The following is a 16,736-nucleotide window of genomic DNA, read 5'->3' as shown; positions in this document are numbered from 1 at the left end:
AATTTTAGGCTGAGCATTTTCAGTGGTAATTATATATGACAAGATTTCAGGCAGTGGATGCAGACTCTGTTAAAAGGCTGTAATGATGCCGAGATCTTTACAAATTAAGGCATTTCATATATTTCTACCAATGTGTTTACAGTCTTTTATTTTCTCAGCATTAAAACACCTTGGAAATAGTGCAATTAAGACTCCCTCTGACCTCCTTTGACTAAAATGTTTGTGTTTTTATGGTTTATCTAATCTGCTGTAGCCATTAGCCATTTGAGATTATATGAAATACCAGTCTACAAGAGCTTTCAGGATTATTCCTGTATGTACTTGCAGTGTCCTGAACCTCTAGACATCTCCCACCTGGTTTAGGCCAAATGTTGGTTGTGGTTTGTTTTTTTTCATCAGCAAGCAGGTGTTCCACAGTACTACACTGTGGAGAGGATACTGTAGGGTAAAGAGTACTGAATGTTCTGCTTGTTTCATGTTTTGTTTATTTCTTATTTAAAGGCATCAATCACCTCGTGTTCAACTTACTGAGCAACTAGAAAATAAAAACAATGAGTTATTACTATTTGCAGAAAGTCAAGAACGCCAACAAGAAGAGCTAAACAAGGTATTTCCAGATCTTAACTGCAGTGTAGGATTTTTAGAAGAGAGGAGGGTATGTGGATACGCAGAAGAGAGCAGGAGAATACACTGTAGGCTTAGGAGAGCATGGAGGTTTCTTATGTGAAAAAGATTTCATATATGGTTGCATTTCTGGAGGTAGTTATGTAGATGTAAAATTGACATTCTGATTCCCGTGCAGTAACTACCTACATCATTGAAATAATGGGAGAGAGCATGCCTAAGCATTACTGTGATTCAGATAATGCCATGCAACTAATAAAGCCTGCAAGGCTATGAGTAATTAATAGCCTATAGGAGGTAAGTTGTAGCTTGTAGGTGGTCTCAGGATATGCAAACACATCAACTGATACAAGTTAGTACAGCGATACCCACGCAAGGCTAAGCTTAATCAGGTACCTGCTATGCAGTCTAGGGCAGTGCTCTTTAGTTTGAACCATGCATCACCTTGCATTGCACATTGCAGAAGCACTGTGGCAAGCAGCTGTGGCATGGCACTGTGGAATGGTGGATGCCTTGGCAGGCCAAAATACTTTGAATGTAGAGGATGCTCAGAACTCATCTAACAGGCATGTCGTGGTTTTGCTGAGTAGCAGTGTAAGCAAGAATCACAGAATCACAGAATTGTTTGGGTTGAAGGGGACCTCTGGAGATCATGTAATCCAACACCTCTGCCAAGGCAAGATCACCTAGAGTGGGTTACACAGGAATGCATCCAAGTGGGTTTTGAATGTCTCTGTTTTGATGAAGCTGACTTGGATGCAAGAATTTTGGCATGACAGTCATGATCAAGCTCTTAGGTTTTTTGCACTTACATATTTTTGTTTAAAATTCTAATATTTCTGTGCAGTTTCCATAAATAAAAATGAAATGCCATCTGTTACTCATTGTGTACAGTACTGCAAGGAATGGGTTCACAAGTTGTTAGGCTGGTGTTTGTAGTTTTGTTTCTTAGACAATAAAAAAATCTATCAGCACTAAACTGTTGGTTGTAGTAGAAAGATTGTGAAAACAATCTTTGTGTTGATACTTTGAAGAACTCTGTACAGGAGATAGTGCAGAAAGTTTGACCTTAAATTTTATATGTAATGGCAGGAAAAATTCTCATAAAGTGATTTACCATATATACTCCTTATTTCTAACATAGTTTCTTATTAAAGGGTCTCTAGATCAATTTATTTATATTGCTCCTGAGTTAATTTAGGTTTCATTAAACTTATATTAAACTAACTTAGGAGCAACTTAAATAAGTCATACTTAAGCTTATTGAATGGATATTTTCTTGGATATTTACCATAAATTTCAATATTTTATTTTCATTACTTTCTTTTAAAACGTTAATTGAAATATGTTATATTTTGTTCATTGCTAATACTAAATATGCAAATTCTCACAAGAGAAGTGTTGAAAAAAGATGTAAAAATAAATAAAGCTCTGTGCACTGACTCATGAAGACATTTTATTTTACAATCTCAAAATCTCTGAATCAGTTAGAAGAGTTGGTGTCTTGGAAGCAACAGCAAAAAAAGTCACTGATAAGTAGCAAGTGATGCAATGATATTTACTGCACAACATTTTTTCTTTTTGAAATGTATTTGCTACAGATAAGAAACCACATTTATCAAGAGGAACAGTCCCATTGCTCTGAGCAGGAAAGAATGAAGACAGAAATCTCTGACCTGACAGAGGAGCTTCATCAGAAGGAGATCACTATAGCAACTATCATGGAGAAAGCTACTCTTCTGGAAAGACAGTTAAAAATGGAGTTAGAGACAAAAGATAAATTGTTAGCAAAACAACAGGTATGCAAGCAGGCAAAACCATCTTACATCATTTTACTCCACACTATTGATAATGACATTCATTATCGGTGAAAAAAAGACATTACATTTCTCATGTAGTTTTCATCAGTAGCGCTGTAATATCTGTGTAGTATTACTAAAGCAGCCAAATTGACACTGGAACACAAAAGCACTAATAAATGTCAACTGTACATCCAAATTGCAATTTTTTCTTACTAGATTTCAACATGCAAAAGATCTTGAAAACTTCCAAGTTGTGGTTATTATATGTGCTTTATCACTAGAACTGTTTATTTGATTATCTAGAAAGTTTCTAATTTTTAGTGTTATATAAAGCTCTTTCTGCATAGAAAATTCTTGTAATTTTAGAGCTGGAAACTCTTAAGATAACAGTGTTTTAATGGCAAATTACAGTTTTAAAAACAAATGTTATCTTCATTATTTAGTTTGTAAACTAAGTGGTTTATGGTTGACTGTGGGTTTTCTGAGAGGGTCACTACATGTTGAAAATTGTGATTAATGTAATAGTTTACTTTTGACAATTGGGAAGTTAGTGTTTGGGGAAAATTAGAGATGTCCACTAGTGTGTGGTACTCTTTACCAAGTCGCATTCCTGATCATATCACTAAAAGAGTAGATGTTGTTTCTAGGCATCATGACTAGGATTTCATTCAGTTTCTGTGACCTGTAAAATCTGTCCTCTTTGTATCTCATAAATGCATGTGAACCTCCTTTTTTTCATAAGTCTTTACTTCTTTCAAAAAGGTAAATAAAATCAGAGACATTTGTAAATCTTCTATAGATGGCTTAATGCTTCTTTCTGCTTTATTGTTGCTGTATTTAAAAATATTATAGTAAGTATTGTTCGTACTTAATTAAATAAATTAAACTGAAATATCTATACTCAGTGTTATTCGAGTTAACAGTAATATTCTTGTATTTAACTAAGAATTTAATCTTTTCCTAGTTATTGGAATTCCAATACCAAGTTATCAAATCTGAAAACACACATCTAAAAGAGATGGTGGAAAACCAGGAGCATGAAAGTTGCATGGTAATTTTTTTTAATATATGAAGAAGTATGGAGAACAGTTATCTATACTTACTGTAAATGTAGATTGAGACCATGGCAGATTTAGAGATTTTTGGCTTGCATAAAGTAAATAAATAAAAATAAGGTGTGCAACATAATCAGAACAAAGTGGTGTTCATGCACAGCATGAAGATGGTTATAGCTAGGAGTAATTTCTACCTTAATTGTATTAAACAATAAGCTAAATTTTTCAGTAACTGTCTAGACACTAAACAGTTTCTGGGAGCCTATTTTTTTGTAAGTGATGTCACTTGTTTAAGTTTAGACAGTCATCCTCACAGACACAAAAATATGTCCCTTTTAGTATTTTACACCTTTGTTCATATGTTATTTACCTAACAGTGTAGAAAACTGACACATTTTACTCCACCCACCTTATTTTCAGAGTTTAGTATTTGTTTCTCTCCAAACAGGAGATGTTTAAAATTTAATTAATAAAAAGTGTGCCATAAGGTTATGTAGAACTTTAGTTTATAAAGATACCTGCTGCCTACCACAAAAACTTCAAAACGCCCCCTGCTTACAGAACATCTGCAGTTAATCTATCAATCATTAAAAAAACCCAAACACTGGAATGTTGTTTGTAAGTACTGAGGTAAATACATTTTTGGGGGATTTGTAGCCTGTTAATTGTCTTACTCTATCTGACAAATGCATGAAAGAATGTCACGTATATCCACACCCTTAACATAGCATATAAATCTTTCGGTGATTTCTTACCTATATATACATATACTCTACTATGGATATATGTGTATTTATATATTATATATTATTGTGGAAACAAAGATGGATGTCTGCATGCATGTCTAGCTCTTCTCTACTGTGATACTCTCCTTGAAGATTGAGAAGAGCTGTCTGACAAGAGTCCTTGGATGCCTCACATGGTTTTTAAATTTTAGCAGTAAAATCCAGTTACTACATATACCAAGGTCAATATACATTTCAGTGGATTTGTGGACTTAATAATTCTTTCCTGCTTTACTAAAGTATTGTGAGGATCTAAACAATAAAGACTGTGAAAAATTTGATATTCAGATTGTGAAATATTTGATATTCAGATTCCAGGAACTGGGGAGATTTTTATGGATGCATTTGTGCTGTATGGTGGAGCACTACATAGACCTCTCAGACTTGTGTCAACCTAAGTCAGTATGGTGTAATGCATCATCAGACAGGGTTACTTTCAGGGTTTAGATTTCAAAAGAAACATAGCTATGCCAGCTCAGTTTTGGGGCTACATGCCATTGTAACTTAACTGCTGATTCTAGATCTATTACTGTTAGGATGAGTTAGTTCTTCCTCTGTTCTGCCACTCGTCCCACTTGCAAGACATAGCTGAGGCCCTGCTCCCCCATCGTTACAAAAAATATTAATTTTTCTTATACTTTCTAGCATTTCTATTCCAGCTTGGCTCATAAGTTTCCCTTAAAAATAGCTAAGCAAGGCAAGGTTCACAGGAAGAGGTGGCATCAAACCAGTTAGTGGAAGGAATAGACAAGGTTTCAGGTGCAGGAGCACAGCTGTGCTAGCAGTATACTGAGAACCAAACCTGTAATACTCATGAGTTACCAGGTTCCAAAGGAATAAGGTAAATCTAGAAATATATGAAAGAACAACTTAATAAAAGCAAGGGGGTTTAGTGTTTTGTGTGCAATCTGATAAACATTTTGAGAATTTCTTGTTGATGACAGTATACTGTTTTGGCAAATAGATTACCCAATCCAATGCAGTACTCTGCAGAGAGATAGTTCCAAAATAGGTGTGCAGTATAGGCTTCATGGAATAAGTGATGGGAGAAGAAAAGAGCAGAGTGTCCTGGCTAGACAACTTCCAGAGCTAATCTCCATTGTCCCTTCTTGGTATCCTAGTGGATGGGCTCTAGCCCCTGGTCACAGCGCACATGTGGCTTGCACTTTGAGTATTTTGACTTGTATGCCACATGGGCTGACCCAGTGAGAAGCAGGGTTTAGTAACTGACAAAATGGTCCATGCTAATGTGGCTTTACTTTACTGCCTCTGAAACTGAAGGTGACTATCTCAACACAGGTATTAAATTGTGCCTGTGCACATACCCTCTATCTAGGATAGTAATGAACTTCTATAATTTTTCTTGTTATTTTTGGAGGAATTGTTACTGGAGGGAGCAATACAGTCTGCAGCTATAGCTGTTATGGTTGCTTTTATGTCATCAGTTTTGCAAAGCAAGCGATGAATTTACAACAATAATATTCTGAATGTATGTTTATTGAGAAATTTTAATTTGTTTTATTGTGTTATAGAGGCTGTTTTTCTTTCATTTTCATTTATCTACAGTGATTTTTTTTTTCTGGAGGCAATTATCTTGGTTTGCTCTAAATGCTGGATGATTATATATGGTATCTAGGTCTTTCTTTAGCATGGAACATTGTTTTGTGTTTGCTTGTTAAAAATACACCCATTTATTGTGGAAAAAATAACTGCGTAATGATGGTTTTATCTCTTTTCACAGAATATAGATTTATGTAACAAAGAACATGGAAATTTCACAGCTTCTGTTCACAAAATGAAACATGAGAATTTAAGACTAGAAAATAGTGTTGCTAAACTACAAAATGACAGAGAAATATCAATACTGGGTTGCACAGATACATATGGAGAAACAGAACACAGCTACCAAACCCATTCAAAGATGCAAGAAAAGGAAGAGAGGTAATAATTAGATTGTACACATATATCAAACTTCCTGTAAGTGTTTTGGAAGCATCTGTCTGGGTAAAATTGCTAAGTTTTTTCTGTTTCTGTTCGTTCAGAACTCCCACCAACATAAATATCAGACCTAGTTAGTATATTTGTAAGCAGTTCCTACATTTTTCTGGGTGGTTGATGGAATTTGGCAAAAAATGAAGTTCAGAAATGTTTTATCCCTATTTTAGTATTTAGCACATGAAACAACTTTAAAAACTTTTCATGTGCTGCTCAAGTTATCCCAAGTTCCAGGTTTTGCAAAACAGGACAGACTGTATTTTTACTGCCAAAAAAAAAAAAACAAGACAAGGAAAGGATAAAAAAAACAACATGAGAGGTACACTGCTCCATGGGAGGTTATCTTAATAAGCAGTTTGAACTACAACCCCTGCTGAAAAGGTTTGTGTCCCTCCAGTTTAATTTGTTGGAAGTTTCATTAAATGTATTTTAATGCCTTGTCTGGTTTTGGTGTTCTGGGGTGACCTGATTTTTAAAAGAAACATAATTTCAGATGCCCTGAGTAAGTCATTACTACAATAAACTCCTTGTTAGGGAAAAATAATGAGACTTAAGAATACTCAGACTCATAGAAAACATTGTGGTGATGACTTTCTTCTTATTTCCCTGTATTCAGTGAGGCACTGAATTACCTTCATGGCATTGCAGGAAAAAAAAAAGAAAACAAAGTCCCTGCTAAGCAATATTTCACAGTACAGGAAAGTAAAAATTAATAGGAAGCTAAATGTTTTGATCGCTTGTAATGAAGACCTTACATGACAGCACTAATATAAAATAGTTCTGTGAAGCAAAGTTGAAATAGTTGGAGCCAAAATTGTACATTTTAAGATTTCAAACTCCTACATATAGTTTTTGGCAAAATATAAAATGATCTTCTTTCTGCAAAATAGAGTGCCATCACAATATATTTTTGCCTAGAAGTTCCTTTTCAAGAAGGTTGTTTAGTGTTGGACATAGTATTCATGTTTATATAAATAAATAGATATATTATATGTATGTGTATATATGCATATACATAATGTGCATATATATATATACATAAACAGAAGTGGCAGTTATGGCTGTTTTCCTATGAAGTTTCAAATTATGTTGAAGGTTTTGCAGAAACAAATATTTACAAACCAAGATACAGATTATTCTGCATCTGTAGGTCTCCTAACTTCACCAAAATTGGTCAGTGCAATTTTTGCTCGTGCTTCCACTCTTCTCAAGTGAGAAAAAACAGAATTTTTCCCATTTTCTCAGAATTTAGAATTGTACATAAGGGACTGTGAAATTTCATTTATGAGAATGTACATGTATGAGACAATAGAACTATGCACGTAATTTGTAAGATTTTGATTTCATAGCCATTGCAGACCGATGTTGAACCAAAACTGGGAGAGTTAACCTTTCCCATAGCAGAAATCTTAGCCACACTACAGAACACAATATAAATTATAATTGATATGATGAAACAGATATATTGAGCCTAGTTTTCAGGATCTAAACCACACATTTGAATTCCTAAATTAAAAACTCTCTAGCTAAATAAATACATACACAGATTTCAAAAAATGTGCAAATTTCATATGTACTGTATATGCACATCAGCCAGCCAGTCTTTTTAAGATTGGGCCCTCTCTATACTATCAGTTCTCAGTTCCCAGACAGGGGACTACCTCAAGATTTTCCCAGAAAACTAAAATTAAATTTTCAATCATCAAATATATGCAGATAAACCAGGGAATTGATGTTGGTTGAGTTAAAATCTGGGGTATGTTTATTTTATTGTGAGCATAAACCCTGTTATTTCTGGTTTAATTTGCAGTTCTGTTTCCATGGTAATTATGGCACTGGAGAAAGGGCACAAAAACTTTTTTTACATAGTAAAAAAATAGAAAACATGGTGTTTGTGCAAGGGAGGGATATATATATATATATATATATATTCTACAGTATTTTTCAGTCATATGTCTCGATCAGTACTGGAATCCTGGGTATGGGCACCACGATGACTTAGAAACGAGACCTCTAAAGAAAACATAGTAAGTTCCAGGAAGTTATGTTGGCAATTTAAAAAGCAATATGATTTCTTCTTTCTTTTGGTGTACAGTGAATTTCTAAACATTACAAAGTAAGATATGCAGGAATAGCTAAAAAAGGACTGTGCCCACATTCTACCTGTAACCACCTCAATTAAATACTGTTCTCTTATATGATAATTGCATTACTTCTAATTGGCATTTACATAAGCTTTCCTCAACCTCAAGATTTCAATCCTTTATTTAGACCTTGGCCACATAGAGTTGATTTATATTTTGTCATGGTTGAAGAGGACTTTCTCTGATGAAGCTGATGTGTTTAGTTTGTTTCTTCCAAAATTAAAACATGGATGTGAGTTCCCAAATGAAAAGCTACCTATTTACCATAAAAATATGGACAAAATACATAATGGGTCGAGCCAGAGTGCACTTTAATCATATGGCAAAAGTGAAGGGTAAAGAACTGAATGGCTGCTAAAGTAGCTGGGGATTGCTTGAATGATGTGTGTTGACAGTGGAGTATCTGTGCTAAGGAGGTTTTCACCACCCTTTGGAGGTCACACACTCTTAGCCACACTCACCACTGTATCAGTTCTTGCAGTAGATAAAGTGGAAGCAGTGAAAACAATCTCTTCATGAAAATACTTTTTATCCATTTTTAAAATGTAGCTAGCAGTTAGACTTGCAAGGTAGAAGCATCAACACAAATTCTTGAAGACATTCTGGTCATTAAAGATCTGTTGTTTTCTTTCTCAAGACTAGTTATGTCAACCAGCACAGGCTGTGCAAGGAATTTGTTTTGAAGTCATTGACTGCATAGGGACCAGGTTGATTTTATATATGAGTCTGGAAAGATGATGCCTGTTTATATAAATTCCCTTTGTCAGGACATAATTCTTTCGCTTCTTGTCCCATATGTCACCATGTCAACAGTGATATTATTTTTGTGCAGTATGTGCAGTTAAATACCCTATGAAGTAATCCCACTGAAAACATGAATTACTCAACTGCAGTTATAGTGTATTTGCATTGCTAGTCTTAACAAGTGGACAGTTTTTTAAAAATTTGCAGATATTTGCCTACTTGTACATCTGTGTAGTAGATCTCTGGTCTTAGATATTATTTTGCACTGAACTGATAGAAATTTAAACCCCAGCTGTAAACACTGTCCAGAGTAAAGGCATAGTATCCATATCAAAGTACCTCAGGGTAGGTGTCATGATTTTCAAAAATACCAAGCAGCCCCAGCGTGGATTACAGTAGGAAGTGGAGTTCATTTAAAAAATCAGTCCTTTATTTTTGGGATAGGGAAGGGAGGGGTGCAAGGGAGCAGTATCTGTTCTACGAGCTACCATAACTGCAGGCACTCAAGTCTGAAAATTTTGGTCTTAATGAAGTAAGCTATAAGACAGCAGTAATAATTGTTATTAAATACATAGAGAGGCAGTTCTGAAGGGAAAAAAAGAACACGGATCATACAGATTTCATATGTATATAAGTTTAGAGAGAAAATTACCTCCAAAAAGGTCAGAACACAAGATGAAAAAAAAAAATCTGTGATTTTATTATTCATGCCATTTATCTTCAATTGTGGCAGGTTTTCACTGTGCCCTTCATCCAAACAATATGTGGAATGTACTTTAAAATAGGGAGGGAAAAAAAAGCAGAAAGGTATTTTCCTGTGCCCAAAGAGTATAGTGTGTTTATGTAAAGAGAACGTGAAGGAAAGGAGAAAACTCTGCCTCCATAAAGGTAAACATTTTAGGTGATTTAGAAAACTGGAAGATGTGGTGAATAGTCTCAGAGAGTTTTATGTTAGAATGTTTAATATTATTATTATAGTAATAACAAAATTATAGTAATATAATTAATATAGCTTTGTGCTTATAATTTTGGTTTCTCATAGCATTCAGAGTATCTTAATCACTGCTTCTTTTATAATCAGAGAAAAAATATGTTCTTCATTAGTTCCCTGAGTTGTTCTACACAGTCCATTTGTTGAATACTCAGTTTCATCCTTCAGGGCTGTCCGGGTTTAACCTGGTGGGCAGGTAAACACCACACAGTCGCTCACTCCCCCACCGCCAGGGAAAGAACTGGGATAAAATAAAGTAAAATTTGTGTGTTGAAATACAGTTTAATAGGACAGAAAAGGAGGAGAAAATAACAATAATAAAATAATAATAATAATAATGATACAAGAATCAGAACATACAAAACAAGTGATGCATGGTGCCACTGCTCACTACCCACCAACTGATGCCTAGCCAACCTTCTCCCAGCTTTTTATTGCTGATCATGACACCATATGGTCTGGAATATCTCTGTGGTCAGCTGTCCCGGCTGAGTCCCTTCCCAACTCCTTCTGCACTCCCCAGACTCCCTGCTGGTGGGGTGGAGCAAGGAGCAGAAAAGGCCTTGACTCTGTGAGAGCACTGCTCAGCAGTAATGAAAACACTGTTTTCAGCACAAATCCAAAACACAGCCCCATACCAGCTACTGTGAAGAAAATTAACTCTACCCCAGCCAAAACCAGCAAAGGGCTTATATATGAGCAGGTCCATTAAGGCTGCACAGCCACCCTCTCCCAACACCAAATAATTTAAATTAAGATTAGAAAATGATGTTGTGATCTTTCTGCAGAAAACAGTCTTTTCCCTGCACTTGGCAAGTTCTTGTTTTTATTTAAAAAGAAAAAAAAAGTATACAGCACTGCATACTTTTGAATATTTATAATAATTATATTTTAGTGGCAGAGAATGTGCTCTTTAAAAGTTTTTATAGCCGCATTTCAAATTACTGAAGTGTTTTAGGATATTTGCAATGATAGGATCCGCTCAAGCAGCTATCGTCTTTTAGTGGTTACCTCCCAAGATTAAAATTTCATCATAAGCTCAGGCCTCAGTACAATGGAAATTTTTACCTCAGTCAGAAATATTGTGACAGAAATTTATAATACCTGAAATAAATTTTTTGCATGTTTTGATTTATAATAAAAGTAATTATGCCATTGATAATTAGTGCAATTCAGCAGACATTTGACCAAGCTAGACTCAAAATTCTTCTTTGATCAATTCTGTATCAGAATTGTTTAGTTAACTATCAGGAAAGAAAATATTTTGAATGGGAAGAAAATAGCTGTCTTTTTTTTCTAAGTTGCTGTTATTTGTAATAATTTTTGCTTTACAGAACTGCAAATGAATACAAATGTATACATCATATATATACACATATGAATACATATATATACCTCATATAATACATCAATTCTGATCATTCTGATCATTCTAAGTGGGATACGAGAGTTACAGAACATCATAAAATACTTAAAAACTCTTTCTTAAGCTTGAAGATTTCACTTATAGCTACAAAAGCATGTTCTTGTACAATTTTTTAGAAAGTTTATTTTAAAAATATTTAATTTTTTTATATTAATCTCTAAAGTGTTGTCATTAAATTAGTGGCAAAATTAGCATTGCAGTAAAAATGCAGGATCAAATATTCCTGTAATATTTTTTATTTATTTATTCTAAATTCTAGCTAGTTGTTGAAGGTGACATTAGATCAAAATTTACTAATTATCCAACCACTGATAACAGTTTTTGTCTCTCATTTCACACTTTCATATTTCATTTCCTCTATTTGTTGGCTAAATTCACTGTAGTTCCTATCATACTGTAAGCTAGGACATGGCTGAGGAGTGCTTCCATAGTTTGTTCTACTGAAAAGCTAAAGAAATTATAACCTTTAGCAAAGGATGGGTAACAAACACTTAAGGAGTATTGGCATCTTCAATACCTGAAGTGAGTTTGTATTTTAGCTCTTGTCCTGACACAGTTATACCAGCAAAGGCAAGGTTCCTCAATTTATGCTCCAATGCAAGGGTTTAAATTAGGGTGATTTAAGTCACAGCTGAAGCAGAGAGAGAATGCACACCCTGGCATTTATGGTAACTTAGGTTGAAAGTTGCTAAATTCCTGCAACTTGGTAATGCCCACAACTTCATGCATGAAGCAGTTTGAACAGCTAAATAACCAAAACTGTGTAAACAGAGAAAACAAAAACCTTTGGCTTTGCTGTGATAGCTTAATAGTTTTAACTGGTTTTCGTGCTTTGATTTTTTTTTTCTTTTAGATCATTCCAAAATAAAGATGCAGGGGAAATGGAATGTCAACAGACTGATAAGCTTACTGCCAGTGGATACCACAGAAACCGTAGTCCTGCTTTATATGGCCAAGGCAATATCACTGGGTCTTTATCTTCTCATCCACTTCACAGAGGTCATGAAAAGAAAATAGTTTATAAATCTCCATCACCACTAGTGGGGTATCCTTTGGGCTTTGGTGGGCCATATCCTAAAATGGGCAGAACAGGCAGTTTACTGAGCCCTGCTTACAGTGGAGAAGAAATGAAATTATCAGAAGAAATCAAATTATCAGTAAGTAACTGTTTAACACATACATTCTCAAAAATCCATCTGTGGACCAAGTGCAGCCTTGGAGGAGCCAAAAATTAGATCACTCTTGTTATTATTTATACAGTGCCAGCCCAGCAAAAATGGAAATATCTTACCCTAACAGAAATGTAGTTTTTCTGGAGATTAAACATCCCCTACTGTGCCATACCTCTGTTCTAATAAGGATGGTGATAATTACCTGCCATTGTGTGACTGTGAGAAAGATTTCTAAATTTTAGCTTATTGGCTTCTATATTGGGGCACTTTGCATCATATTACCTGTGTAAGAGCACTCTGTTCTAAGTGTATTTCCATAATACCTGCAAAGTTACTGCTTTTAAGTGCTGTTAGACAAGTCAAGTTTCTACAGCATCTGATTGATGGATGAAATCAGAGGAATCACAGCAACTATTTTCTATGTTAGCTATTTTATCTGAAAAGGAACAGAAATTATAACTGCTGTAATCCTTATTTTTCTTAAAATGAAAGAGAAATAGCACAGCATTCATTCTTTTAGTCTTCATAGGCTGGAAATGGTCAATCTCCATGACAAGTGGCACAAATTACACTTTGCCTAGGACAACTTAAAAAAAACTTTCTGTAATTCTTTGGCTTTAGATCTCTCTTTAAATTTGAGTTTTATCCTCTTCTTTAGTATCTGCTATTCTTCCTTAGGCCTCCACTACAGGCCACTATTTTTTTGCACTTGAAAACTTAGCACTTATTTTCCTGACCTCAAATCACAGAACTCTACCATCATTAAATATTGGAACTAACAAGGTAAGGAATGAACTGTCAACATCCTTCTGTCCAGCTGTGATACATGGATCTTTGTAACCAGGAGATCCTCAGCTGCAGGGCTGTGGCTGAACTTGTAGAAGAGGGAAGACTTCAGCATTTACTAGGGGGAACTTACAGGCAATTTTCTTGCCACTTGTCACCTGAAGTAGGAGCGAAGAGGCATCATGACACCAACAGTCATCTTCAAGCAGTCTGTTGTGTATCCCAGTTCTGCTGTCCACTTTGGAAGCAAACACACATCCTTTCCTATCAGAGACATGGCTGCTGGAAGACTATTTCCACATTCTGGAATCTCACTGTTTATAGGAAACATCATAATAATCACCTGCCTAGGAAGCAGGGATTGCAGTGCAGCCCTTCACTGACTGTGGGCCCATCATTTGTGTCCCACTAGCCTGAGAACAGTGAAAACCACGTAGTCCTGGGTGTTTGACCGCACTTCCAGTTTTATATTCTTATTTTTCACAGGAATTTTAAGTAAATGGCTTTTGGTTTCTCATGCCTTGAGGGTTTTCCTCTTTAAAGTTCTAATCATGAAAAGAGTTGTTTGGACTTTTTCAGAAGAGTCTGCCAAACACCAGTTCTTTTCTGTCAGAAGTTTCAGAGACATGAGACCCCTAAGCTTCTGTTTCCAGTCAGCCTGGGAAAAATGTCCATTCTGAGACACTTTTGCAGTGAAACTGTTTCCCAGCTGGCACTCAGGACAGGGTCAATGCTAAGACAATTGACTAGGTTATAGGGAAAACACTTCCCAGTTGGTGTGTGGGCAAAGTACATAACAAAACTATTAAGCAAGGGATATTTCCTGTACAGAGACTAAGTCTAAATCAGTGGCACTGAAGCAAGTACAGGTTCAGACCACTGAAATAAAATCATCATTCAGGCTGACATTGGATACCACAGCTTTAGTGCTGAAATCATTCAACAGAATGTTACTCTAGAGTTCTGTGTTCAAATGGAAAGCTGTTGCATCAAGGAGAAAGAGGGAAAAAAAGATACAGTATATTGCAAACCAGAGTTCTTTGACAGAGTTTTCTGGACTTGTGGGGAAAAGGACACAGGGACAGGACCCAAGTGAAATCTCCAGTATATTCAAAACTTCTGAAAATGTTATAAGGCACTATTTTTCTGAAGAATATTTGTAGCACAAATTGAAAACATCAGATTTCCAGGTGATGTCCTGATACATACCAAAATTACTCTTGCGGTATTGAGGGAAGAGAAAAAACAGTGTCTTGGGCTTTAGACAAAGACTTACATCTCTCCTCCTGGTCGAGAGTCTTCAGACAAAGATTAGTAAATGTTCCACTGGAACCTCTGCCCTTTCACATACTTACTTAGAGGTTACATGTGTAGAGTAATTCTTGCCTTAGAATAAACTAGGAAGCTCAGCTGGGAGTCACTGGAAATAACCCCAAAAATTCTTGTTTCAGGGCTTTCCAAATCTAGGGAAATACTTTTTCTCTGAACAGCACTTAGGGCTGTGCTCTCTTTCTGAAATGAACAATTTCAGAAAATGATTGCCTCATCTTTTAGTCACAAATACCTTCTCATGTTTCTTTTCAGATGCTGGACAGATGTTTTTTCTTGCTTTCAAGGCTTGGAAATAAAAGAAAGACTTGAGCTGGAGCAATGAAAATTTAAATTAGGCATTAGGAAACTTTCTAGCATTATTATGGGAACTTGCTTAATAAATAGATTGCAATGGAAAGTTGTCGAAATTCTACCACTGGACATTATTAGGAATCATTTTGACAGTTGTGATCCTACCATGAGGCATGCTGTCATCCATGCCTCTCACTCTTAGGTATTATTTTTACCTAGCTGATTAGGTACTTAGGCCCTCTAAAAGTCTTCCTATGTCACTCAGCAATTTCCTAACCATCTCAACGTTGATTTTCATATATGAGCAGAAGCATGTTTAAGACGGACATCTGTACCTGCTGCTTAAGATGTATTGCAGTGTAGGGTTAGAGGAAATTACTCCCAAAACACTGGGGTTTGACCATTCATGATTTGAACACTAAATGCTAAAATATCCCAAGTGTTAAAACTTTCTTGCTGCCCTGCTGAAGGTGCATCCAAGAATGCTGGGACAACTCATGGGGCAAAGGAGAGATTAACTCTAGGCAAATTAATTAGGCAGTTTTTGAGAGAGAACATCCCTTCCCGAAGGGCTTCTCCCTAGGAATTCAGAGTTAATGCATAACCACTTTGAGTAGTTCTTATTTAAAGAGAAGACATATTTCATGTGTAGAAATATGCATCTCTATCAGGTGCACTTCTTCATTTCCAGAAAATAATGAGGCAAAAAGGTGGTTCTCATTACTGGTACACACCAAAGAAATATGAGATCAGCTGCAGTGTGGAAAATGAAAAAGTAGAATCCTTGTTGCCTAATTACCCAAACAAGTTAGATGGAAAGCTTACAATGAACCCATTTCTATCCAGATCCTGTTAGGAAACCAAAAACATAAAAGAAACGATATCTGAGGAAAAGAAATTCAAAACTAGGGAGCATGAATCTCATCTGAGACATGGATTAAAGCAGCTTCTTTATGGTTTTTCTTCTTCAGATGCCAAAAATAAAGACAATAAAGAACGTAATGAAAGAACAGACTAGAGGCTTGGAAAGTAAAGCGTAGTTGCTAACAAGGAATGTTGCCTTTTAGACCTGTTTAGATAAAACCTTCTCTCAAAGTGCATGAAAAACAGTGCATTAGGGACCCATCTAAAATCATAGTCTGTGATGTCTGACCCTCAGTGGGGAGCCAAGACCTGCTTATTCTAAGTGATAAACATTCTTTTCTCAACTGTGAGGGAATTCAGAAATGTCTCATTTGGAGTTTACACTGTTTTTCAAGAAGAAACACATCAAAGTAAATACCAGTTGAAGCAAAGGAAGCAGTTTAGGAAGGTAGCTTGATCATGAGGCCAATCTGTTTCCAATGACAAGTCAGTAACTGTAAGCATTGTTATAATTAATCTCTAAGGATCTCTTGTAACTTGATGCAGTGTTTCCAAAGATTAGCACCTGTGTAAATCTGCTGTCCATATGGAAAAGTCCGACATGACTTTTTTTCTCTAGGTGATGACACCTATTAAATTTATATTTTCCCAGTTTCTCATGCTTCTCACTGCAAGTATTTGCTCAGTATTGAATCAGTGATTTCAGAGCTGGTATTCAGTAAGCA

At 35.7% G+C, this 16,736-nt stretch overlaps 1 protein-coding gene across 6 annotated transcripts in view; it reads left to right on the top strand.

Moving 5' to 3' along the window:
* The window catches only part of DEUP1 (deuterosome assembly protein 1), a 42,114-nt gene that overhangs the window by 22,934 nt on the left and 2,444 nt on the right, over positions 1-16,736 (top strand). For 5 of the 6 annotated variants that reach the window (XM_032680932.1, XM_032680933.1, XM_032680930.1 and 2 more), the window contains 5 exons: positions 502-607; positions 2,226-2,423; positions 3,391-3,477; positions 6,008-6,207; positions 12,420-12,723. In XM_032680932.1, coding sequence (XP_032536823.1) covers positions 502-607; positions 2,226-2,423; positions 3,391-3,477; positions 6,008-6,207; positions 12,420-12,723 — 895 coding nt within the window. Of the gene's footprint in view, positions 1-501; positions 608-2,225; positions 2,424-3,390; positions 3,478-6,007; positions 6,208-9,882; positions 10,038-12,419; positions 12,724-16,736 lie in introns of those variants that run through there. The other variant, XR_004355671.1, reaches the window with a different exon arrangement.

Source organism: Chiroxiphia lanceolata, chromosome 2 (genome assembly GCF_009829145.1).
Source record: "Chiroxiphia lanceolata isolate bChiLan1 chromosome 2, bChiLan1.pri, whole genome shotgun sequence".
NCBI classification, from domain to species: Eukaryota; Metazoa; Chordata; class Aves; order Passeriformes; family Pipridae; genus Chiroxiphia; species Chiroxiphia lanceolata.
Note: the sequence above shows the minus strand (reverse complement) of the source record. Positions and strands in the feature narration are given on the sequence as shown.